The sequence below is a fragment of the Copadichromis virginalis genome, linkage group LG3 (assembly GCF_057382275.1).
Source record: "Copadichromis virginalis isolate Kocher_CV1m ecotype Utaka linkage group LG3, C_Virginalis_male_GT1.1, whole genome shotgun sequence".
Taxonomy (NCBI): Eukaryota; Metazoa; Chordata; class Actinopteri; order Cichliformes; family Cichlidae; genus Copadichromis; species Copadichromis virginalis.
Genome location: NC_140620.1, coordinates 9,808,719 through 9,835,899, shown reverse-complemented (window position 1 = coordinate 9,835,899; position 27,181 = coordinate 9,808,719). Strand labels below are relative to the sequence as shown.

The 27,181-nt window shown below is 43.3% G+C and overlaps 1 protein-coding gene and 1 long non-coding RNA gene across 2 annotated transcripts; both read right to left on the bottom strand.

Moving 5' to 3' along the window:
• Positions 1 to 5,170: 5,170 nt before the first annotated feature.
• LOC146712659 (uncharacterized) lies at positions 5,171 to 5,701 on the bottom strand. The gene is made up of 2 exons (XR_014919064.1): positions 5,617 to 5,701; positions 5,171 to 5,446 (listed from the first exon to the last, which is right to left on the bottom strand). It is a non-coding gene; the product is annotated as an uncharacterized LOC146712659 (long non-coding RNA).
• Positions 5,702 to 16,489: 10,788 nt separating this feature from the next.
• On the bottom strand, positions 16,490 to 26,501 carry LOC146712658 (E3 ubiquitin-protein ligase TRIM21-like). Its single transcript, XM_085452127.1, has 2 exons — positions 26,353 to 26,501; positions 16,490 to 18,418 (listed from the first exon to the last, which is right to left on the bottom strand). The coding sequence occupies exons 1-2, from the start codon at positions 26,389 to 26,391 to the stop codon at positions 16,739 to 16,741; spliced, it is 1,719 nt and encodes a 572-aa protein (XP_085308253.1). The 5' UTR covers positions 26,392 to 26,501; the 3' UTR covers positions 16,490 to 16,738.
• Between the last annotated feature and the right edge of the window lie 680 nt (positions 26,502 to 27,181).

Here is a 27,181-nt window from a genome sequence, read left to right as displayed (position 1 = left end):
GAGACGTGGAAAACTAAGGCACACGAGAACAAGGGAAGCAAAGCCAGCTCCAACATGGAGTAGCTGACTAACTGGTGGAGAAGGAACGTCAGTGTGAGGCTTAAATATCTCCAGCCTGATTGCCAAAAATCAGCTCCAGGTGAGTGGAGCAGATGAAGAGATTATGGGCCTGCTTGGGGCGGATATGAAAGAGGTTCAAGAACCTGGTGGAAATTTGCAGCCACTCACCTCGATTGTAACGGAATGACACACCAGTAAACTCCACTGATTTGTTGTTTGTTTGAGTTGATGCTCCCCACTCAGGCTCTCAGCAGCTTTGGGTAAGTGGACAGTAAAGGTACTGCAGGCAGGTCTTGCAAAATAAAAAAGCACATTCTTGAAGGTTAGATGTTTATTCCACCTCAGCTGTGGGATGAACAGTGTGAAAAAGCTGTTTCATGGATTCTATTTGCAGGTTTACGTCCTGTTTGAGTCTCACTTTGCTCATATTTGAAGCTCATCATCAGAAAGTAACAAAGCATACAAACTCTGAGAGAAATTAAATTTGACTCAGTTGACATGATGGAAAATTTGTAAACAGAAGAGGAAGTGAAGACTATACAACAAAGGCCGGTCAGACAAACATTTAGTACATGCAGCTAGCAGCTGTGGTTTCCTGAGTGAAAGCTGATATCTGATGATTGTTGGCTGATATCTATACAAACCATCATGTTACAGAAACTGAAAACATCTCTACTTGATTTCCTCTTCACAACATGACAAACAAATATCAAATAAAACCAAAACACAAAAGAAGATGAGTGAACTCTTCCTGTCGCCTAAACAACACATGAAACTGTGGACAGACCTGAACAGATTTGATTTGAGAGTCAGTCAGTGAGAGCTCACACTCTGTTAGTGTGTCTATCTGTGACAGATGAGTGAAGCACTTCAGTGTTTACACTCAGTGTTTGTCCTTCATGGGCCACCATAAATGTAGCAGCAAGGCGCATTAAGATCAAATGAATATCGTGGAGGGGAAATCAACAGAGGACAGGAAATCTCTACCTTATCCCACTGGGATTCAGCATTCTGAACAAGCTGAAGATGAGAGAGCAGAGCCTGGCTGATACCAAAATAAAGACTATCACAGTAATCAAGCCTGGATTAAATAAATGCATGAATAACTTTCTAAAGTCAGCCGATTACAAAATGTTCTTATTTTTTGCCCTGAGCTGGAAGAAGTTGGCTTTTACAACGGAATTGATTTGTTTCACAAATGAAAAACTGCCATGAAAGAAATCACTTGCAAATTTTTTAATCAGGAAGTTCTGGAGTTTTCCAAAGGGCTAAGGTCACCCTAAAGATAATGACGGGGCTCAAATCGTAAAATCTACGTTCTTTGATCATTTACATGCAAAATATTTAATGTCAACCATGATTTTAAATCATTGGGTTAATCTAGCAAAACTGCACCAGCTGTTTGTGGTCAAATAGCCGCTAAAAAGAGCTTAGTAATAGTAATAACGAGATAATAATAATAGTAATAACATCTTGGAGATTGAGAGACCAGTGACGGACATCTAGAGCAACTGTAAAATTGGCATGCAGTTTTTGCACTAAAGGAAAATCACTACCATCTCATGCGCCTACCACATTGGCGCCAGCTGTGGCCTCAAGGCTGGAGCTGGACAACAAGACCTGTCTCCATGATAACAGACTGTGTTTAGAATCTTCGTTCCCATCCTTTGCACCCCAAACACCTCTGCATGCTTATCTCCAAGGCCGAGGTCAGGGGGCAGATCTGGGCCCAGCGCATGCTACAGGACCAGATGTGCTGTCTACACCGGCTTACCCCCACCCCTGTTGCTTGTGCTTCCATGGTGTACTAAGATTCGTTGAGCGCTTAGAACAGGTACTGCTGAAGGGATTGGCTGAACAGCTGTCCCAATCCAAGGAATGGGTGCGAGTGCAAGGATAGGTTGTGTCTTGGCCACTGTCACCCTACGAGTAGGGACAGGCATGGGAAGTAGTTGGACACCAGCCAGGGTGCAAAGGTGGACTGGGCCTTGGATGTCCTCACGCTGGGAGCAGGCATGGGAGCAGGTGACAGCTGGACACTAGCTGTTGCTACCTGAGGAACTGATATGGTTGCAGGGACAAGCGGAGCCCTAGCTGCTCTAGGCAACTGGGACTGACTGGACCACAGCGACCACCATTCAGGGAACTGGAAAGGGTGCAGGGGAAGGCAGGGTACAAGCCTCTCTGTGAGCAGGAACAGGCAGAGAGACAGGCTCTAGGATGGTCACGGGAGGGCAGAAACAACCAGAAAGAAAGAAAGCAGGGAAACTATAACTGATACGGGAAAATTTGACTGAACCACACGGCGTTGTTGAGGTGGAACTGCTGAGTGAAACAAAGCTGACCTTGAGGAGACAGGCATTTGAGGAGGGAGGTTGTGGGTCGTCTTCTTCCTTCTACTCATCATCATCATTCTTAGTTTACTGTAGTTCATGAGGTCATGGTATTTCATTCTCAGTAATAATTTGATCCAGTTCAGCACACTCTCATGTTCTGTCAGACACTGTTTGTCTTTTCTTTCTTCATGGCGGGAAACAGTCCACAACGTTTGAACAGCAGTTAAACTGAACTTAAACACATAAAACACTTCGTGGTTTATCACACCGGTTGTTTTACCTTTGATCATTTCCCACTGGTGTCAACAAGGAAGCCCTGTCACGCAGAGACTTCAGCTTCTCTCATCAGTTAACCACACGAGCAGCACCTGTTTTGATGTGGGTGAATGAACGCTCGACTCTGGGAAAAAACAGCTACTGACTCAGGTGACTTCACCATTTATCTGCTTTTGATGTGACTGCTGCGTCTCACACAGGAGAACTTTCTCCCGTCACTTTGGTGACTCTGCATCTTCATCAGCTCCTCGTGTGGAATCTAAAAGGTGGCCTAACCTCATCTTTGATCTCTCTCTGAGCGACTTGTCAACTTTATTTTTCACCAAACACACATGGATAAAGAAAATTTCCCACATTTATTTTGGAAAAGGGCAGACGTTCATACTAACCTGAACTGACTCACACTATGTACCAATCACATTCTTCCAGTGCAGCGATCTGTTGAAGCTGCAGGATCAGTGCCACGGCTGTCTGACACTGTCACTGTCCCATTTTTCAAACAGTGACTCGACCACAGAGACCACAGTAAAGGTTTAGTGGAAACCAGTGACAACGTTAACTGTAAAACAGGAAACTAGCGACAGAGCTGCAGACCTGCTGTGGATCCTGCGTTCCTGTCCCACTTTCAAAACTTTTGATATATTTGAGGTAAAAATATTTTTTCCATGACCACCAAACACATGTCAGAAGTGTAATTTTGCATTGCTCCTGTACAGCCTCGCCTTTTAACATCATTCTGGAAATGTCTGTGAACTGAGGACAGCAGCTTTTGGACTTTTTGGGAGTGGGATGTTGCTCCATCCGTGTCTGATGGAGGGTTTTAGCCGCCCAGCAGTCCTGGCTCTTCTTTGTCCTGCTTCTGGTTTCATGATTGTCGCGGGGTCCTCTCCTAAACTTCTCCCGAACAAATACAGGCGTAGTCGGAAAGCATTCAGTGTGGATAATTTATTTATTTTGCCGGCCTCCCAGGTGCACAAAAAGTTATTTACAAAGAAAATAGAACTGACTTAAGTCAGCTCAAACAAACATCTATATACAAAACACAGTCTGCATGTTACCCTCTCTGTAACAGCTCACTGGAAAAAAAACAACAGGTGGGCCCTGACCGCCTTCTCTTATACCCCATAGCCCCTCCCACTAGGCGTAATAGTCATCTCTTTATTATTTCTTTTATCAAACCGTCTTTCCCCCTCAGCTTATTTCCTGCTGTAGTCCTACAATACATATATGTATATACAGACATTTATGGTCACTTCCAGGCAGCCTACAGTGTTTCATAATAACACCAAACAAACCAAAAGAATAATGCAGTTCACGTGACCCTTCAAGCGCACGCGAACCCACTATTTAAACCCCGGAACACCATACCATCGGCTTGCATAACCCCCGTATAATCGGCGATCATAGCGAGTCTCCGCGACCGGCTTTATTGAAGGTAAGTGGGAAAATATGTTGGCCACCCTCTGCGCTGCTCAAAATATACCTCTCACCCTTTTTTGTTTATCTGCCCGGTCGCCGAAAAGCCGCGCAGCCACGGTAATTGTAAAAACTAATGGTGGTGGTGCGTGTATGCGCCCAGATCAGCTGTCGGCGGCTCGGGACGGTGTAACTCCGTCACAATGATGCTCCAGATGTTTTCATTGATGAAAGATCAGGACTGCAGGCAGGCCAGTTCAGCACCTGACTCTCCTACTATGAAGCTGCGCTCCTGGAATAGGTGGTGTGGTGAACTGTGTTCATTGACAGTCATTTCTGGAAGTGTTCCTCCTCCAGCTGTTGGTCTTTGGTACCACTTGGTTTTCTCTTCTTTTAACCTGTATTTGGTATTGTGTTGTTAATAAAATATAAGATTTACAAATCTTTTTATTCTTTGTTTATTTACACAGTTTTTAAATTTAAAATGTTTAGAAAATGGGTTTACATTTAAATTTGTCCAGAACAAGAAACTTTCAGATTAATTTAGAGACAGAGGTCAAATACACATGGCAGCATGAAGAGGAGAAAAAAATCAGAGCCCCAAATAAAGCTTATTGTTATTCATGTTTTTATTATTGGCTCCAATGGAGAGGTTGTTGTTCAGTTCCACCTGGAAACACAGATCCCGTTTGAGTTGCCTCAGGAAGCTCATCTAGTGCAAAACTGCCAAATCAAACATGCTGAGCTACCGGCTCCACCTGTTTATTATTTATTAATAATAAATTATAGAATGTGTTACTGTTTATCTGCAAGACCTTCATTAGGAACCTGGAATTTTAAATCATTATGCTATTATTATCATTTCAAAATGCCAATCACTGGCTGTCACTACAGGTCTGTGCTGGACTTTCAGTAACAGCCACTTCCATGCAACAACTGCCTGAAGCATAGTACACTAAAAAATCATTCTTTACAAATCCCTTTGCAGCCCTGGCAAAAGCCTGCTTTTAGTAAATGGTAGAAGGACTGGTTCTTATGTAGCACTTATATAGCGCTACTCTGACGCCACAGCCAGGGTTCAGTTTATCAGCAAGAGATTTTTATTTAAACAAAGGAATAAACTGAAGGCTTATTTTTGGCCAAGACAAACATCAAAGTTGAAGGCAGCTGGACATTTGGATGCAGAATGTACACTTTTTAAGCAATGGCAAGAAAAACAGATGAGCAGGGCCTTCATACTGAAAAACAGGACAAGCTCTAAATCTTAGCAGGGAGCTGACGGGACTGGCAGAGAGAAAATCCTCTTCTTCCCATCCTCCTTTAAATTTGATCTGGGAAACTCCATCAATAACTCAGCCCTGATGCACAAGAGAACGAGAACGAGTAGATGGTTAAAAGAGAATCCAGGAGATGGAAAGACAAGAAGAATAGAGGAGCAAAGAAATTATCACAAGGACCCACAGAGGACAAAGGGTCATAATCATATTTTGTGAAGCAATAACTTGTTGGATAACAGCTGAATGTGTACCTGCAGTGTCCTCGGACTGGAGAAAACAACATGTGAGTGTGTATCTGTAATTTTATTGGCTGACTGTCTGAAGTTCATATCCTGATAGGTGGCTTGACTCAGACTTGATGGCAGCGTCCTTTCTGCAGGAATGAGAAAGACGAGGATTTAAACATGAGACAAATAATAAAAGATTCTAAACCGAAGACGTCTGCCAGCATGGAGCACAAACTGGGTGTCATCAGGACGCTACAACACAGAGCGAACACCATCCCCACAGACACAGCAGCCAGGAGGAACATCACATCAAGAAGGCCCTGAGTAAATGTGGTTATCCCAGCTAGTGATGTGTCGGTCGCGAAGGAAACTCTCAGAGCCGACTCTTTGACGTGAACGACACGAGCCGGCTCCTTATCGCGAGCCGTGGTTTTTCTTTCTCTCTCTCACCCTCTCTCTCTTGCACTTTTTTCCGCTTCACTGAGCAGAGGGGGGAGGGGCGGTAGTGACACTCAGTAGCTCAGGAACAGAGCGGGAGGGAGAGAGAAAGAGAGCCAGGGACAACAACGTCACATTAGAAAGGTATAGTAATCATCCACAACTATTTTCAGTTGCAGATGATAAAGGATTCAGAAAGTTTATTCATGCAGGTCCATATGACAGAGAATGTGCATCTTCTTTTTGTTTTCATATTATAATTTATATTTAATTGTGTTGTGGTTTGCAGTGTTTTGTGTTGTTTCACTTTAAATTTGTAAAAGGAAAAAGCTGAAAATTTAAATAGTTAAAAGTTGAAATGTGACTAGTTAGTTTTTGTATTATATGATTTATTTATTACATTTTATGTGGAGTGAATAAATAAAAGTATATTTACGGTGGTCCCTACAGACAAAGCACGTACGAAACACAACAGAAGTGCTCCAGGATGCTGGGCGCAGTGTTGAGCTTTTGTTACCTAGAGGCTACACAATCCAGCAAGTACCAACAACCGGATTTGGTGTGTGGTAGTAACAGGTAAATGAACATATTTTTTAATATATATGAGTGCTTGTGTATAAATACACAAACAATACACACATGCTTTCATGCTTTCAATTGTGTAATTTAAGTGATCTGCTCTGTTTGGAAGTTCAGTTAAAGCTAGAAATGTGTTTTGGAGTTTGCACGTGCTTTGTGTCGTGGTCCTCGTGCCTCGCTGGCTCACTCTGGTTTTGGCAACATGTTTTGTGTGTTTTGTTCAGAGAGACTGGAGGAGAGACGGACAGTTTCTATCAGTGTTTACACTCAGTGTTTGTCCTGGACCATGGTGCACTTCATCTACTCACCTGCACAAACAGTCAGTGCAGACAGCAGCAGCACACACACACCTGCAACAGGTCAGAGGTCACTGAAGGTCAGAGGTCATTTAAAGAAAGACTGAGGCTGCACAGTTTGTTTTTGTTGTTGTTTTTTTTCTCTCAGGAAACTTTTTAATCTCCTGAAGTATCTGCCACAACCTAAGGAGCTTGGAAAGAAAACCGTCTGGACTTCTTTGAGTTGCTTGAAGACGTTTCACCTCTCATCTGAGAAGCTTCTTCAGTTCTAGGATCAAACGGTGAAGAGACCCACATTTAAGCTCTGTGGGAGTTTCCCACTGAGAGGGACAATGGACCCCCTGATGATCCTCTACCTAATCACATGAGCCAAGGTGTGATAATGGGTGTGGGTCACAATCAGCCAGGGTTTTACTGCTACTACTTTGTACTTTGAGTACTTCCTAGTCTGTACTTTTTTTTTTTTACTTTTACTTGAGTTAATAAGTTGAATCAGTACTTCATCTTTTACTGGAGTATTTTTGAACAGTAGTATTTGTACTTCTACTTAATTATGGAAGGTCTGTATTTTTGCCAGATCTGTGAGCCACGCAGATTAAACTACACAAACACCACCGTGCACTGTAACAGGAACAGGAAGTTATAAAATACCACCGAGACAGCAACGCAGGTTAGCCTGTCTTTTCCTGTTTTCTATACATTTTTTGATCAGATGGCAATCAACGGTAAACATCACAGTGCACAGCATTGTAAACAATGGAGAAGGAACTGTGCATGGATGAGCTTTCATTCATGTGCAGAGAAGAAAGTGTGGGACTAAGAAGCCACCCTTCAAAAGCACAGTTTTCATTTTCAGATTTGCGGCCTGTTTCACTCCCACACTGCTGCTGTTTAAAGGTCATCATGTCAACGGGAATGGGAAATTTAACAGTCAAAACCGTCTGTGGTTGTTTGAATACACTCAGTCCTCTTAATGGAAAATTGGCTGTGAATAGAGGAAGTGAAGACTAGATAAAAGAGGGGACGCAGTCAGAGGACCCTGTGCTTCATGCAGTCAGAGGCTGTGGTTTCCTGACTGAAGAGATGTTTGATGAAAAGAGGTCAAGTCTCTTTTGTTCTTTTGGTCTTCATGTTACTGACACTTAGCTGGGCAGAAAGTTTAATCGCTGACTTAGTCCAGACTATATGGTGACTTTCCTGCAGGATTCCAGGTTAAACTGCTGAGAGTCTGAACCTCTGAGAGGTTTGCAGTGATGATGAGATCGATTTAAACCGAAAAACTTTCATCATGCATGTTTGAAACCATTTTCTATCACTCTTCATACATTTCAGTTAAAAGTGTGAGCTCCATTATTCAACATTAACATCACTTCTTGGTTCCTGCCCAACTTCACAGCCACCAATCAAATGAAACCAGAAAGACATAAGAAGGAGAATGAACTGTTCCTCTCGCCTTGACGAAACTTTTCAGAATTTTTACATGAACTTTAAAGTCAGTAGCTGCAAGCTTGTAACTGCTGAAAGGTTGTTTTCCTGCCATATTGTTTATTGGAGCTGTGATAAATAAATCGATGATTTTAGTGTTTGACTCACCGAGGAGCAGAGAGACCGATGCAGTCTTCATGTTGTCTGGATGACGACTGAACGTCAGTCTGAGCAGCAGAGAGACGCCTTCAGCTTCAGCACTTCCCCGTTAACAGTCTTCAGTACGTCACGCTGCTGCTCCATCACAAGGAGGCAGAGCAGCTTCTCCAGCAAACGTCAGTGAATGAGATGTTCCGTTGGGTAATTCAGCTCCGAATCTATAATCCTTTTAAAAAACAAATTCCCTTTTCCTACAAAATGTTAATTGAACTCACATGTAGTTATAAGGAAAAACAGACTGTATGTGTCCAAGTCCAAACACTAAATGTATATCATCACTGTAGCTCCATCTTTGTAGAAGTAGTCAGTTTAAATCTGGTTTTACTATCTTAGAAAACATTATGAGTTGCAGCACTTTATAATAACTAAGAAGCTGTAAAATTAAAGGTGTTGAGGTGGCAGGCAGGATGTAGGACCCAAACGCAGGACCCAGAGACAGAATGATTAACTAAAGTGGCAGCTTTATTGCTGGAGAACATTCGAATAGAAATAGAAGAAAACAAAACTAGAAACTCAAAACTTAAGCCCAAACTAGAAACCCGGGAAACTAGAAAATCAAACCAGGAAAGAGTGAACCAGAACATTACCAGAAGCACATAGAAAACAAAACACAGTACAGTGAGGGTACAACACAACAACTAACAGAGAAACACAAGGCTTAAATACACAAGCAGGACTACGAGAAGATGGGGAATAGGTGGTAACACATCTGGGACAAATCAGGCCTAATGACAGAAGGGAAGCAAAACCAAGCACACTGCACACAGGACAGGGACTATCAAAATAATACAGGAAACACATGAGGCACAGACTTGATACTGAACAGAGGGAACACAGAGCACAGGGACAGGATTGACAAACTGCAAGATGAGACACGACTGAACAAGAAAATCAGCATGAAGACAGAACTAAACCTTGAGTAAACATGAGGGCTACAGGAAGAAAACCCAAGTACTAGAAATCACAAAACAAATAAGAACTAGAGAGCTAGAAACACAGAATCATGAATTTAAATGATAAACCATGATGGAATTAATGATTAATAATAACACAAAACCAAACCTTGATGTTTAAACGGAACCAGTTTAATTGTACAGCCATCACCTTGGAAATAAACATTTTGTTATATTTGTTATGTTATTTAAACATTTTAAATTAACATTTTATCATCATCATTACCATCATCGTCTGATAAAGTCTGATAGAAGCAGGCTGCACATACATTGTTTATACATATACATATACATACTTTATTCTTTAGTGTGTGTGTGTGTGTGTGTGTGCTGCAGGTTGTCTGGTGGGTGTGGTGCAGTTCACCATGGTGACAGAGAGATTCCTCCAATCAGATTTCCCCTCCTACCAACACCTGGGCCCTGTTTCAGGAAGCCGGTTTAGTGGAAAAACTGAGTAAGTATACCCTGAGTTAACGAAAACTCTGGGTTTTCGGTTTCACAAAGCGAGTTCAGCTGAAGCCTGAGTGAGTCACTATGACGACACACTCCGTGAAGCTAACCTGCCCCCTAGCAGGTTTACTACAACTAACCCTGACTGTCTCCGCCCCTTTGTCGGAAACCTGACAGTAGGAAGTGTCAGACATGGCGTGCCCCTTCCTTGAAGAGCCAGTAGATCGTGAAGCCCAAATTCTCTGCAGAGCTCACCGCCGGGAGAGAGTGATTAGAGCGCGTTTGGACATTTTATCATTTCCTGATGATTTTCTGTGCGAACGTTACCGTTTCTCAGCACAATCTATAATTTATTTGGATAACATCCTCAGGCCATATATTACGCATGTGACACATCGCGGACATTCTCTCAGTTCTGTACATATTATTTGTATTGCACTTCGGTTTCTTGCAAACGGGAGCTTTCTGTATAATATTGGTGACGCTGAGCACGTTTCCAAGGCTACCGTCTGTCGGGCAGTCAGGAATGTTACAGTTGCACTGAAACGTCTCCTGCACTCGTTTGTGGTGTTCCCCGGTCATAGACCCACAAGATTCATCAAAGAGGGATGCCACAAAATTGCAGGTATCAGGATGACCAAAACTAAATTTATGATGTGGTGATACTTGGACTACTACTTAAATTTTACATTTATTTTCAGGGTTCCCAGGCGTGATTGGCTGTACAGATGGCACTCACATTCCAATCATTGCTCCTTCAGTAAATGAAGGAGACTATGTGAACAGGAAGTCTTTCCACAGCATTAATGTACAGGTACATAGTTCCCTGTAGCATTTCAAACTAACAAATTATTTCATCATAGTAATGGATGCTAATTTGTGTTCTCTGCACTGTGAAGATCATATGTGATGCTGCCAACATTATCACAAATGTGGAAGCCAAGTGGCCAGGCTCTGTCCATGACTCACAAATATTCCGTGAATGTACACTGAGCACAAAATTTGGACATGGTGAGTTGAGAATACTTTAAAATATATAAAGACCAATTGCTTCAGGGACATTTGAACTGAAGTGTACCCTTCTGTCTTAGGAGAGTTCACTGGCTACTTGCTTGGTGATAGGGGGTATCCATGTTTACCCTATTTGCTTACCCCTTACCCTGACCCTGAACCGGGCCCACAGCAGCGATATAATCTGGCTAATTGCAGGACAAGAGCCAGAATTGAAATGACTATCGGAATGCTTAAGGCCCGGTTCCAGTGCCTGCAAAGACTCAGGGTCACCCCAGAAAGGGCATGTGACATTATTGTGGCATGTGTGATTCTTCACAACATTGCCACAATTAGAGGAGAACACTGTCCTTCTGAACCAAACATCAGCAGTGATCCAAACCATGAACATCCTGACCCTCCCACGGACATACAAGATGGAAGCGCAGTCAGAGACACCATATGTCACAATCATTTCCTTTGACCCATCACCTCAACATGTTGAAAGAAGAATAAACAGATTTTTTGTTCAACTGGCTTTATTGGTCACCTGTGTTTCCTGTACACAAAGTATTAAAAGATGTAAACCTCATAAAGTGTCTCTGTTGCTTCCTCCTCTGTAACAGCTGTCAATGTTTCTTCATTATTTTCCTGTAGTAAAGAAATAAACAACATTGCTGTTCTACTGTAAACTCATATAATCTGTGGAGTATTACTCACAACTGCATGTTGGTCTGGCTCAACAGGAGGCTGCACCAGATGCAGTACACCATCACCATCAACTGATAGAATATGAGGTTTATAAAGGTCACTTAAACTTACAAGGGACCAAATGGCAATTAACAAACATACCAATCACCTTACACTTCATTGTCATTATGCTCTCAAAGACAACCAAGACTGAGGGAAGGCAAAATCAGTAGGAAAATAACTTCACTACAAAATAATCCATTATGGTAAAGAGTTTATCAAATGAATGAGCAGCACTGCAAAGGTGACTGTGAAGAAAGGATGTATGCACATCATGTATTATTTTGAATTTACCCCCTATGTAGGCACTTGTGTCTTGCGGGGTTATTGACTCAGAGGATGTCCCCGCAGAGATGCCTTCGGCCACAGGGCGCCCACTGTTTTGGCTGAGGGCCAACTGCTCAGCCTCTGTGAGTGGTGGTGGTGGAGGACCCCCACCTGTTTTTCGGGCCTCCGCTTTTCTTCTGTTGGCTATAACGGGTCACATTTGAGTATACAGAGTAAGCAAATATGTACTTGTAATGTGCTCAGATAATTTCAATAAGTGCTTACAGAAAGAAAATTAATGTAGCCTCTAACTGCAATTGATTTACATGGGACAAACAGACCAAGCACTATGGCTCATAATACAATTACACCTTACCTGTTTGGACTATATTTTTATATTTCATTTTTACTTGCTGCCAGGAACGTTTGGGGCCTGTTGGGTTGCACCTGCGCTCACATCACATCACAAAATAAAATGTATAAAATAACAAATAAAATAACATATGATAAAATAACGTGTTAAATGGGTGGAAATCCCTAGATCAATGTTTAAATTAACACTCACGCATTGACTCTGTCGGCTATGTTTTGCCATGCATGCTTTTGCAGCTGTGGCTGTGTTACTTTTTTCCGCGGAATTTGCATGTTATCGGCATATACTGCCATCAGAATTTCGGCCTCAAGCGCTGTGAAATACATTGACCGCGCCTTCTTTCCCTCCGTCTCCATGGTGACTCGCTTAATCTGTGCTCCGCTTATCAGGGCTTTATGTATCCTCGTCCGCGCGCTTCACTTGGGGTTAAAGCAACTCCGCGTTGACTGAACTAATTGTTATCAGCCTTTCTGAAACGGAATATTCCGAGTTGGACAGTTCGGGGTTACTCAACCGTGAGTGTCGTTTTTCACTCTGAGTTTTCCAAACCGGCTTCCTGAAACAGGGCCCTGGATCAGGACAGGTTCATCACACACAAACACTGCAGGTACACACACACACACAACCTGCAGCATGCTGACTGCTCATTGGTCCATTCTCTGTGATGTAAGAGGGCGTCTGATTGGTTCAGGATGTGAGCTTCCTTCCTGGTTGTAAACATTACAAGTTAAATAAAGCTGGGTTCAATTCACAGGCAGGGCTCTAGACTAACTTTTTGCCATGGTTGCACTGGTGCGCCTAAAAATAAAATTTAGGCGCACCAGCACAAAATTTAGGCGTACAAGCACAAAAGTTAGGCGTACCCAAATTTTTAAACTGCATTACTTAACACCGCAGTTTTACATGTTCACGTTTTTTTTGATTTGTAAATGATTAACTAACAACCTTTCAAAATGATTAACTTGACACCCCCTTTGCTGCCCAAATTAACAGCAGCTCCATCAGCCCCCATAGCAATGATTTTATCCAACCAGTTACTGCACTGGTCCCCAAGAGCAGCAAATGCTTTCTTTGAGGCAGCATAAATTCCTAAACAAATTTAAAAAAAAATACCATTTACTTATCAGATCAAGAGTTTACAATGCAGTCTTTTTCAGTTTGAGTTTCTATATTCATGTATTATTGCTATGTTTAATTTTCAATGATAAGAACACGACGTAATATTATTAATCATATACATAGGCTACGTGACATGACATGGCTTACCTTGGGCATGGGCATGCTGGACCTCAATGTGTCCAATCAGTATATTCGCTGGTCTTCCTTTTTGCAAGATACGAGCGTACACAATGACACATTCTTTTGTGGCGATGTCTGTGTCTCCATCGATCAGGAAGGCCATGTATGTACTGTTCGCAATTTCCACTGACGTCTTTTTTTTCAGTGTGTCAGCGATTACGCCTATAAACTGGGCGCACGCAACATCATTGCTGTATGTGGGGTTTATGTCCAAGCCATTTTTCCTGTGAAGAGTTATTTCTGACTTGAACTTAGTAAACGGAACTTCTTCTTTTGCAATATTGTAGGCGATGTTAAACTTAATGATCATCTCGGCCTCCTCCGATGACCTGTTTACTCCTGCCTGCCGCTGAAAGGCAGTGGGGAGCGGGGACATTTATCGCGGCATATAATGTGTCTTCTCGATGCTGTATGCTTTTTCAGCGTTTCAATTCGAAACGTATTAGCACCAGTGACAAATGCTGTGTTGCCGGCCATGGTCTTTCCACACTCGCGACAATAAATGCAGTGCATCATATTGTCAGCTTGGCTGTATCTTAGCCAGGGAAACTGGTCAAGCCACTCGATTCGAAATCTATACATTTTCTCACTTTTACTTTCAGTGGACTCCGGCTGGGAGTCGATCGTATGTGGCTCATTTTCTGATGCCGTCTCCGGACCAGTGTTTGACAAAAACGGAGAGGTTGATGGCTCCGTGTCAGAGCGCTGGCTCAGAATTTTGGACTGATCAGGCCTTAACTTAACGAAAAAGTTATCAATTGTTCTTTTCATATTTTCTCAATACCAACTTCATACACTTCTGACCTGGGCTACTCACCCTTCTCTATCTGCCCGCACTTTCAAACGTAAACACAAGTAGGTCTGCAGGAATATCTGGACCACGGCCAATCACAGAGGTCCCCGCCTCTGAGTATCTCTGATTGGTTTAGAACACGACATGGGCATAATAATGTGTGCCTGTTGTTGAACACACGGAGACTTTCAGGGTTGCTGAAACTTTTTTTCCGAGAAAATACTTGGTTGCACCGGTGCGACCAAGTATTTTTTATTAGTCGCACCATGGAGAGATTTGCTCGCATTTGCGACCAAATTGGTCGCACTCTAGAGCCCTGACAGGGTTTACCTGCAGTTCTCTCTGGACCACCTGCACAGCCTGAGTCCATCTGTTGCCATGGAGACACACTTGAGACACAAGGGGGAGGAGCCAGGAGGGGATGTCACTGCCAGGAAGCAGACAGTGGAAGAAGAAGAAGAGACTGCTGGGAGTAAGAGGAGGAGAAGAGAAGAAGAAGAAGCAGACTCCGGCAACCCCTGGCCCTGTGTCTCCATGGTGATCAGGGTGGAGCAGAAGGAGGGTGTGTCCTGGAGGAATACAGGGGTGGAGGCAGAGGATCAGGAGGCAGGGCTCAGACTGTGCTTCTCAGTGAAAGATATATACACTCAACAAAAATATAAACGCAACACCTTTGTTACTGCTCCCATTCCCCATGGGATGGATGTAGAGACCTAAAATTCATTCCAGATACACAATATAACCATCCCTCCCAAACAGTGGTCACAAATCAGTCCAAATGTGTGGTAGTGGGCACATCTGCTATATTGAGATAATCCATCCCACCTCACAGGTGTGCCACATCAGGATGCTGATCTGACATCATGAGTAGTGCACAGGTGTACCTCAGACTGCCCACAACAAAAGGCCACCCTGGAATGTGCAGTTTTGTCTCACAGCAAAATGCCACAGATGCCACAAGCAATGAGGGAGCGTGCAATTGGCATGCTGACAGCAGGAATGTCAACCAGATCTGTCGCCCGTGCATTGAATGTTCATTTCTCAACCATAAACCGTCTCCAAATAAACGTTTCTAACAAATACAATGAAGAAGATTAAAATAATTCACTGTCAGTTACTGTCGCTGTGAGTTTGACGAGGTCAGCTGCTTCATTTGGTTCTGCCTAAAGTTCTCTCAGTGATCCAGTGTTTATATGATAAGATACGTGTTTAATGCAGAGAGTTGGAATTACAAGTTGGTAAGAAGCTTTTTAACAAAGGTTTGATTTAAGCTTTAAGTTCAAAGGTGAAAGAAATTTCACGTTTGATGAAGGAAGATCAAGGCTAACAAGGACATAGGTCAAAGGTCAAAATAAGGTAAGGTGAGAAAATATAATAGATATATATAATCAATCAATAAGGTGAAAATATCAGATAAAAGGGTTTTTTGGTTATAAGGAATAAAGAGGTCAAAGGTCAAAACAAGAGACACTGGTAGAGACCTCAAATCATTGTTACTGAAGAAGGAGGAGTTCTTTAACAGTACGACATTGATAGAGTTTGTTTGTGTGTTTGAGAGTTCAGACTGAAAGGGAGCGCACAATCGTGTGTGTGTCTGCAGCTGTTCTTTGTGTTGTTGCTGCATCGTTGCCTCAGGGGGAAAGTTGTGTGTGTGTTATGCAGACTAGCAGAGACTGCAGCTGTCAGCAGCCACACACACTTTCTATTCTTCAAATCAAATCACAGTGAAACATGTTCACTGACAGCTCAGCTTCAGCATCGTCTTCATGCTGTGACTGCAGCCGTTCAACTCTGTTTGTCTTTAACCCAAATCATCACAACATGCAAATATAATCATCAAAATGATGTGACTGGAAGGATGCAGCAGCCTGTGCTCCACCTTTCTCCTCCACACCTGCAGGTGGAGAACATGGATGCATGAATCTCTACAGAGTTCTTTGAATATTATTCGTCTCATCAGTTTTCAGTGAACAAAACTCCTCACAGAGCCAAAATAAGCAGTTTGTATCCAACATAACTCAGCTGGACTCTGATGCTCCGTATAACAGCCACACATGAGTCTGGATTCACTCAAAGCATTGAACAAACTTTATTGGAAATGAAGCTTTTGGACATTTGTTCTCTGATATTTGCTCTTCAGCTCGAGTCTCCATCAGTGGGAACATTTCCTGATTCAACTTTTCTTCTGTTCAAATCAAACTCCATGAGAATCAAAGTGTGAATCAGAGTCCTGATGATCAGATTCTATAGAAACATGGAGACTGTAGAGGATTTACACTCAACATGTTCATTTGTTCCCTTCAAGAAAAATCAATCATTCATCCAATAAAATCAGTCGTTGATCAGTTTGATTGACAGGACAGATGATCAGAGGTGCAGAGTTTTCACCTCCATCATTGAAACAGGGACTGAAGTATGGGTGGAGTTTGTGAGTGAAGGAGCAGCCAGTAAAGGAGTAGATCAGAGCTGCAGCACCTACATCATAAAAGGAGACCAGACCCTCCTCATAATCCACAAACACCCCCACCTTCTCAGGACCAGGATGAAGACAGAGACGGACTGAAGGGTCAGCAGCAGCTCTGTACTCATTTCCATTTCTCAGCCTCACAGTCCAGAAACCATCCTGAGGTCTCACTGTGATTTGTCCCTTCCTGTTGATCGACTCTGTGGCCACTCCTAAAGTCCACTCAGTCTTTCCTTTAACCTGAACCTCAAAGTAAAATCTGCCTGAAGAGAAACTCTGCTCTCCTAAAACACAAACACACAGAGAAAATCTCTCTGGGTTGTCTGGAAGTTTCTTCCTCACATCACTAGGATAAACTTGTTTTCCATCATCAGACAGGATGAGATTAGGATGAGCTGTATCAGGATCCAGAGTCACATCCACCTCATGCTGCTGCACCCTCTGCAGCTCAGCCTCAAACAGCTTCTTCTTCATGGGTTTCCAGACTGTCTCCTCCAGCTGAGCCGCAGCTCTCCCCACAGTCCCCTCATATGATGGTGGATGAACTCTGACCTCTGTCCAGTCCTTGCTGGGTGGAGCAGCTTTCAGGGAGGAGAAGCTTTGGAGGAGGTGGAGGTGGTCTTCAGAGCGTGAGAGCTGCTCCACCTCAGAGCTTCTCTCCATCAGCTCAGAGATTTCCTGTTCCAGATCTTTGATGAGACCTTCAGCCTGTTTCTCTGTAGCTTCCTGTTTGTCTTCGATCTCCTTCATGAGCTCCTTCAGGCGTCTCTCAACAGACTCCATCAGAGCCGTGAGGACCTGAACACCTTCTGCTTTCTGTCTGTCTGTAGCATCTTTACTCATCTTCACCGACTCTGTGATCTCCTGAATCTTCAGTCGTCTCTTCTGGATCATCTGCTGAATCTCAGCCTCTGTCTTCTCCAGCTCTGCCTTCTTTCCTTCATATTCTTCTCTCAGAGGAACAAACTCGTGGTTCTTGTGGTCTAAAACAGGGCAGAGCATGCAGACACATGTCTGGTCGGTCTTACAGAACAGCTGCAGAAGGTTATCGTGCTTCGTGCACATCCTGCCTTCCAGGTTCTCCACAGCATCAACCAGCTGATGTCTTTTCAGACGTTTCAGTGTCAGATGAGGCTCCAGGTGAGTCTGACAGTAGGAGGTCTGACACACCAGGCAGGACTTCAGGGCCTTCAGTCTGGTTCCAGTGCAGACGTCACAGGGAACTTCTCCTGGTTTGGCAGCTTGTTGCTCTGAGCTGCTGCTGCTGGCTTTCTGCTGAGCTTCACGTCTGAACTGAGCAACCATCTCAGAGAACAAAGTGTTGATCTTCAGCTGAGGTCGAGTGTAGAAAGTCTCTTTACACATGGGACACTGACAGCTCTGATTCATGTCCCAGTGCTGACTGATGCAGGTTTTGCAGAAGTTGTGTCCACATGGTGTAGAGACTGGATCAGTGAACACATCCAGACAGATGGAGCACAGAAACTGATCTTCAGATCGCAGATTGCTGGCAGCAGACATGTCTGCACTCTGAGGGAGAAAGAAGAGAAACATTTGATTCAAAATTCACTTTAAATTTCATTTTACAAAGAGAGAAACAAGCGTCAGTAGTCTGAGGAGCTTGGAGAGAAAAGCGTCTGGACTTCTTTAAGTTTCTACTCATCACAGAAGCTTCTTCACCTCATCCTCAACACGGACCAAGGAATGAATACTGCACTTTTGGAAGAACTCCCTCCCCTGCAGCATCTTATCGTCAAAGGGACGGAGGTGGAGAGGACAAACAGCCACAGATTCCTGGGACTGCAGGTTACATCAGACCTGAGCTGGACTCTCAACACTACAGCAACTGTGAAAAAAGCCCAGCAAAGGCTTTATTTCATTCAGCTGCTCAGGAAAGCTGGCATGAACCACCACCCTCTCACCCAGGCCTGCAGAGGACTGATAGACAGCATCCTCACCGCAGGCATCACTGTCTGGTATGGAAACACTACACAGACAGAGAGGAAGGCTCTGCAGAGTCATAAAGTCTGCAGAGAGGATTATGGGAACAACACTTGCATCCATGGACCTGCACATACAAAGCTGCACATACAATCTCAGACACAACAGAGCAGACAGCAGCATCACACACAGAACACGATTCTTCAACAGCTTCTTCCCCACAACTGTCAGACTGACGGCAAACAAAAACACACTGAACACTTAAAATAACACAGCACTACTTAACCTCACTTTGAATGTATCATCGGTTCACTGACCATCGGGCAATACACTCACAACAGACTTGTGAAACAGATCTGTGGAACAAATGTGCAACACTGTGAGTGCGATAAGAGGTAGAGAACTACACACTCTCTGTACATTTTCTTCTTTTTCTTTGTATATAGAAAATAGTACAACTACCCTACTCCGGACTTCATTTCTATCCTTCTGCTTTTTCTGTCTTTATATTGTTAAAGTGTGATTTGACTTGGAAAGCTCTGCACAAGTATTCCACTGTGCATGGACTGTTGGTCCTGTGTGCAAATGTCAAAATAAAAATCTTGAACCTTCAGTTGTCAGAGTAACTGGTGGAGACCCAGCAACACATTCAGAGACAAACTGGTTCATCTCAAACACAAACTGAACAACGTCGTGTCTGCTGTACAGTGCAGCGTCCAGATGAACAGGATCAACAGGATGAACATCTTTTTAACAGTCGTTACAAAGATGTGAAGTTGTTTGGCTGACACAGACAAACAGTATCCCACATTCTTGATTTTTAGCTCACAAACACGTCTTATAAGGACTTATTGATCCTGAAATGTTGGAGGTTTTAGCTCTTTAAACAGTAAAGTTACAGGAGGATACAGATAATTATCAGGAAAATGTCCTCGGTTTGTTAAAATGATCCCGTCCGATAACACACGAGAACAATAAATGTATCATTTTCTGTTGTAACCCACAAACTGAACGGTCACACTCATCTTTCATGTTGTCACTAAAACATCACTCCTTCCACGTCTAGTTGGTCGTGATGGAGGCGGAGTGCGTTGGGTCCGCTTTCCCTGCCCAGCCGATGTTCCTGACGCAGGGAAACAGATCCTGTTGGGGATCCCTACCTTGGCACAACACCTGCCATGGTCTTTGCACACTCACCACAGTAAATGCATCATGTTGTCAGCTTTACAGTATCATAGTCAGAGAAACTGGTCAGGCCGCTCTCTCTCCACAGAGCTTTTCTTCAAATTCTTTAATTCTCTCTCGCTTTTGCAACTTTGTACTTTTGTGTTACTCGCAGCAACAACTCCACCTCATTGTTAGTCCATTTTAAAACTCGGTGCTTTTCCTCCACCTTTTGCCGCGACGTTTCAAACAGCCGGAAAGTGAATAAGCGGCAGACAGAAATGAGACCGGTTGAATCGTCTTGCGTTTCACGCATGCGCAGGACTGGAACGTAAGCGTTTTCAGCCGTCTTAATGTGGACGCACAACTCTGTGAAAACGACTGAAAACACTAGTGTGGACGCGGAGCGCTGTTTTCAAATCTATCCGGGCGAGTGTGGATGTAGCCTAAGTGGCACCATGGAGAAATGAGGTGGCGCTGGCAGTCCCAGGCTTCTACCTTTCTACCTTTAAAACCCGCCACCAGCCAAATGGCTGGTAGGCTTTTAGCTAAGCTTTAGCTTCAGGCAAGTGGAAGCTAAATTGGCTAGTCATTCATATGTATATTAGGTTGTTAGCTGGGAATTCTGGAGGGAGGGGAGTGGGGGTGTGTGGATGAGGGGGTGGGGGAGCTGCTAAAAGCTGTGAACTTCCTTTTGTGTTCGTCTTGATGCATTCTCAATCATCCAGGGAAATAAATCTCCAAAAGTCACCAACTTGGAGTGTTTCAGTTTGCCATCTTAGGGAGAAATCAACACACATGGGTGTATGTCCTTTGTTGCTGAGATTTATTGATAAAAACAGTACAAAAAATCAACCATTTGTACACATTTTTACAAATAATTATAAAAAGTGAGTGAGTACATTTCAACATTTTCAGCAATCACTCACAATCCTGGCACTGCCATGGTATCTGTAGTCTGCATTTACCTTGGCTTGGCTTCCTGATCAATTGTCCACTACCAAAAGGAAGCCAAGCCCTGTGATCACACCTTGTTTTGTTGTAAAGGGTGGCAGGGCTTGGCTTCCTTTTGGTAGTGGAGCATTGATCAGTCGTCCATTGTGGCATCAATGTGATCACACCTTGTTTTGTTGTAAAGGGTGGCAGGGCTTGGCTTCCTTTTGGTAGTGGAGCATTGATCAGGAAGCCAAGCCCTATATATATGATACAATCTCACTACACTTATCCTAATCCTTCATTGCCCTGAAGAATTCTGTGGTGTACGGACCTCCTCTCCAAGGAAAGAAAATGCAGAGAAGACTCACCACTCAGCAGGCCTTGGAAATGATCCTGAGGGAAGTCGACCCTTGTGACTCGGATGGAGAAGACCTACAAGTTCAGCCGGATTCGGACTCAGAGCTGTCTGATCAGTCTTCCGGTTAGTTGCATTTCATGTTATTTCCTATTTCATTTCAAATAAGTAAGTGGATGTAGTTTGTAAGTAAGATATTTCAGACATTATTCTGATACAGAGGAGGAGATACTGGACCTTCCCATTGCTCACAATTTGAATTTGTTCACACTGCAGATGAGGAGACTGCTTCTGCACCTAAAAAGAGAGCTTGTTTGGGGACTGAGACAGCGAAAGATGGCACAGTGTGGCGTGAAGAACAGGTGGGGACCTGTCTCCCTTTCACCCCAATAGAAGCGTACGCTGCAGATGGAGAGCCAACGGCTAAGGCCAGGAGAAATATCACGAGTCGCCTTCGGAGCTTCCTGTGTTTCATCACTCTTGACATGCTTCGTAGCATTCAAGAATGGACTGTTCAACATGCACAGCAAACGGAGCATGTTCATTGGTTCATGGACCTCCCTGAACTAATGGCATTTATTGCAATTGTCATCTTGCGGGGGGTTTACAGGGTTCCATCTCTAAATGACTGCTGGTCAGCAAACCTGGGAAACCCACAGATAATTGGAACTATGGCACGAAACCGCTTCCAAGAAATCATGCAACACCTACGCTTTGATGACAAGTCCACCCGCAGTGATCGAGCAAAGACTGATAAGTTCGCTGCAATTTCCAGTTTGTGGGGATCATTTGTCACCAACTGCATCACGTGCTACAACCCTGGTCTACATATCACCGTTGATGAACAGCTTTTCCCATCAAAGACTCGGTGCAGTTTCCTGCAGTATATTGCAAGTAAGCCGGACAAGTTTGGGATCAAGTTTTGGGTGGCTTGCGACCTAAAATCCAAGTACATTTGCAATGTCTTCCCATATCTTGGCAAGGACCCCAGTCGTCCCACTGGGGAGAGACTTTCTGAAAATGTAGTAATGAGGCTGATGGAACCATTCCTAGACAAGGGCAGAAATGTTACCACGGACAATTTTTTCACATCGCTTTCACTTGCGCAAAAACTTCTTAGACGGAAAACCACCATCCTCGGCACAGTCAACAAGATTCGCAGGGAAATTCCTCAATCCACTAGACAGACAGATCGCAATGAATTCACCACTCAGGTATGTTGCAGGTCTTTTGTGGTTCTATGTTTATGTGTTTCATTGTGTGTAAAAGTGCTATGGAAATAACAATTTATCTTATTTCTTAGGTGTTTTCAACCTCTGCTGCCACGCTGACGGCGTATGCGGCCAAACGGAAGAAGACAGTCTATATTCTTAGCAGCATGCACAGCGTGGTTCAGACTGATAACACTACCAAAAGGAAGCCAAACACTGTCACCCTTTACAACAAAACAAAGTGTGGCGTGGATGTGATGGACCAGATGGTTCGGGAGTACACTGTCCGCAGAGGAACACGGCGCTGGCCAGTTGCCGTGTTTTATAACATGATTGACATGGCAGCACTGAATGCACATGTGCTGTATCAAGCATGCACCGGGACGAAGGAAAGACGGGTGGACTTCCTGGTGGAGCTTGCAAGGGAGTTAGCTCACTCTCATGTAGCTGCGAAGAAGGCAAGAAAAGAACAGTTGCCTTTGACACAACCCTCCACACCGAGCCCTGGAAAAAGAGCCATGTGTCAGGTCAAACACAGATGCAAGAACAATCATGCCACTGTGCGATGTGTTCACTGCAACAGATACACATGTGGTAAATGCAGACTACAGATACCATGGCAGTGCCAGGATTGTGAGTGATTGCTGAAAATGTTGAAATGTACTCACTCACTTTTTATAATTATTTGTAAAAATGTGTACAAATGGTTGATTTTTTGTACTGTTTTTATCAATAAATCTCAGCAACAAAGGACATACACCCATGTGTGTTGATTTCTCCCTAAGATGGCAAACTGAAACACTCCAAGTTGGTGACTTTTGGAGATTCATTTCCCTGGATGATTGAGAATGCATCAAGACGAACACAAAAGGAAGTTCACAGCTTTTAGCAGCTCCCCCACCCCCTCATCCACACACCCCCACTCCCCTCCCTCCAGAATTCCCAGCTAACAACCTAATATACATATGAAGAACTAGCCAATTTAGCTTCCACTTGCCTGAAGCTAAAGCTTAGCTAAAAGCAATTTGGCTGGTAGGAGGGTTTTAAAGGTAGAAAAAGCCAAATGGCAGTCCGTGGTGATGTAAGTGCTAGACCCTGATGAAGTGAACAGAGTGAAGATTTGTGTAGAAGCAGGAAGTGTGATCAGCTGCACTCACCACTGTTGCTGAGAGGAACCTGATGGACTCCAGTGAATCTTCTTTTAGAGACAAACAGGACTCGACTGCAGCTCTGCTGCTGCTCTCTCACACTTTCACTTCTGCAAAATGACGTTGAACTTCTTGTTTTTCAGCTGTTGCTCCGCCTCTTCTTGCCTCTCCCTTTACAGGAATCAGCCGGTCTGTACTCAGTGACTGTGTGCAGCGGGTGGGAGGAGTGAGGAGTGGTGTGTGGGTAAAGTTCAAACAGTAATGACGGCCTCAGGTGATCAGGAGAAACTCACCTGGATTTCCTTTTTCCACAGCAGACTGAGAGCTTCAGGTGGACCCTGAAGGAGGTCTCAGACGCAGGTGGTAAAAGTACATACAGTCTGTACTGAAGTAGAAGTACTACTGTTAAAAATACTCCAAGTACTAATTCAACTTCTTTACTCAAGTAAAAGTAAAAAGTACTGGCTGTGAAATGAGAGTAAAAAGAGCTGATTGAAGAACATTTCTAACACGTGTTTATACAAAGCTAACTGAACCATGTGCTGCATCAACGTGATAATAAAATAATATTATTCACTTTGTTTCTGTCTAAATTTGAATTCTAATAAATATTTTAGCTTGAAATAAGTGAAAAAAATCTGCCAATGGAACAAGTTAAAACTCTCTATTTTTTCTCTGGTTTCAAGATTCACTGTCTTGAAAAAAGTTCATATCCGGTGGCAGACGCCCTCAGACATCGGTGCGTTGGTGGTTCTTTGTGTCTGGGGATGGGCGTCCAGGTACACGCCGGCTCACTCCTTGGTGGGTGCTTATCGGGGCCTGGAGCCTGGGGCTCGCTCGGGCCACTTCGGAGGTGGGGTGCAACCGACCTCTGGGCCTGGGGCTCGGTCACTCAGGCACAGCTGGCTACCGGCAGAGCTCACGGGCGCGTCACTGCAACCCCCCCTGGCTTCTGCTCCGCGGCTGCTGAGTGAGCCCTCATCTGGGACTCTCCTCAGCTCTTTCTTTTTTTTTTTTTTGATCTCCTCCATACCTGCTTCATGCCCTGGAGGACGGGGCTGTGGCCCCCCCACACCCTCTAGCAGATCATTACATGAAGGAACCTTTTAAAAACAAGCGCGTCCATGCTCACAGGTGTACACACGGGTGATCGCACCCACAAACTACACCCTTTTTGGCTCCTACCTCAAAGCACACTGTGTTCTGTTGATCTTATGTGCTGCACAATAATGTTTAACATTTAGTATTAACTGTTATATTCCCATATATCATTGTGATGTTGTTTATTCTATTGCTCTTGTTCTCTGGATTCAAATATTGGGGATGGAAAATGGTCTATTTTTCCTTTTAATTTTTTTTTTAGGTAGAAATTCTCAAATTACACGAACCTGCTCTCAACTCAGGCATTTTAGACTAAACCAACTTCAGAATTCTCAAAAGAACCTCAAACCTATTTTCAGCTCTGGAGACCAGAGTCACTGAATAGGAGACTTGGATTTGCACCCTTTAAAAATGTGTAGCTAGTGTTAGTGTGTTTATTTAGGAATCACAAGCCAAAACACTTTATTTATGACTATTGTTTTTTAATGCATTGGATGATTAAAAAATCGGCGTGTACATGGATCTCTTCCATTCAGAAATCCGCATGGCTGCAGCCAACTTCCCAGGAGAGAGTAACCTGTCCTAGCAGTTTTATATCAGGACCAGTTAAAACTGCTGGGGTTGACCTGCTTGTTTTGCAGGCCCTAATTCTTTTATATTGATACGTCTGCAGGTTTCTAAGTAGTTGTTCAGTAAGTAAAAAACTACAGATTCTACTAATCACAACATTAAACCCAACATTAGCAGGTTCCCATAGCCAGTGCTGGCAAAGGTAGGTTAGGCCCAATCAGCTCTTACTGGCTAAGTAAAACAGAGACATTTAAAAAAGCAATCAGAGTTAATGAACCATCAAACCACCGAGATCACTGGATTAAAGTTAGGCGACTTTGGCAATATCAGCTGCTGAGTGAGCGACCTGAAAAATCTGTTTAGTAAACATTACAGTCGTTTGAGTCCCGCTCGTCTAAATCGCCATCAGAAAATTAACAAAGCGTACAGAAAATGAGGAAAATCCAACTTTAATTCTGAAAAACCAACTATCTTCAGTCATTTAGTTAGACTCAGTCAATCTGGTCTGAACAGAGGAAGTGATGATTACAACAGGCAGATAAGAAGAACATGTGGTACATGCAGCTAGGAGCCGTGGTTTCCTGAGTAAAGGTTAATGTTTGATGAAAACAGGTCACTTTCCTCTCTTACAGACACGACATGAAGCTTCAGCTCTGTGAGTCAGTCCAGATTACAGGACAGAGAAACGCAGAGTTAAACTTCTAAATTTTAAAGAGTTTATGCAATTGAAACAGTTTTCTGTCATTTGCTGTATCTTCATACACTCGAGTTAAATATGAGGTGCTTACAGGAAATACACCACTTGATTTGTGTCCAAACACACAAACAAATATCAGATACAACCAGCCTTAGATAAACAAAAGAAGTAGTGATCACTTCTTCTCACTAAGGAAAAAAAACCAACAGATCTGAACAGATTTCATGTGAGAGAAACTATCAGCGAGAGCTTCCAGCTGCTGAAAATAGGCTCTTTACCTTTGACCTTTAGTGTGTGTTGGAGCTGTGATAAAGAATTGAAGAAGGGAGGGTTTGACTCACCGAGGAGCAGAGCGACAGATGAAGTCGGCATGTTGTCATGTTGGAGACCGACAGCAGAGTGATACCTTCAGCTTCACCACTTCCCTGTTAACATCATCAGCTCGTCACGCTGCTGCTTCTCCACAAGGACGAGCTGTTTCTAATACACTCGTCTTCATCAGAATCACAGAAACTTTATTGATCTCAGAGGGAAACTGAGTTATCATAGCAGCAAATATACAAGAAACAACATATAAAATCAGTGTAGAAACAGAGATATGATAACAAAACTATTAAGATAAACAGATGAACACAAAGACATGGGACTAAATATAAATATACATATGAACGTGAAAAGACAAGCATACAGTCCTGAGTGGACATAAATTATATGTGCAGTTTGCTAATACTGCAGTTCATGCAGTCTATGAACAGCTCAATGCTCCTTCTGAGAACAGGAAATAACAAAGAGAATACAACTTTATTTATACAGCACATTTAAAACCAGCAGTACCCCAAAGTGTTTTACAGTAATACGATCATTTATAGGAGGGAAACATTAAAAGCCAATAAAGACACCAACAGGTGGAGCGCACTAATTTGCTGCAGTGCAGTGAAAATATGTAAAAGAAAATACAAACACAACTCGACTAGGAGATTATTTAACAATAAAATAAAATAATTAAAACTACATAAAAGAACATTTACAGGATACAGACAATAACTAGGGAAGGCTAGATTGAGTAAATCTTTTTATTAAATTATGACCCCTGTGACTTTACCTGTAAGCTTCTCACTGGGAAGCTGCAGTTTCAGATCGCTATGAAAGTCCCGTGACCGACTGTCACTG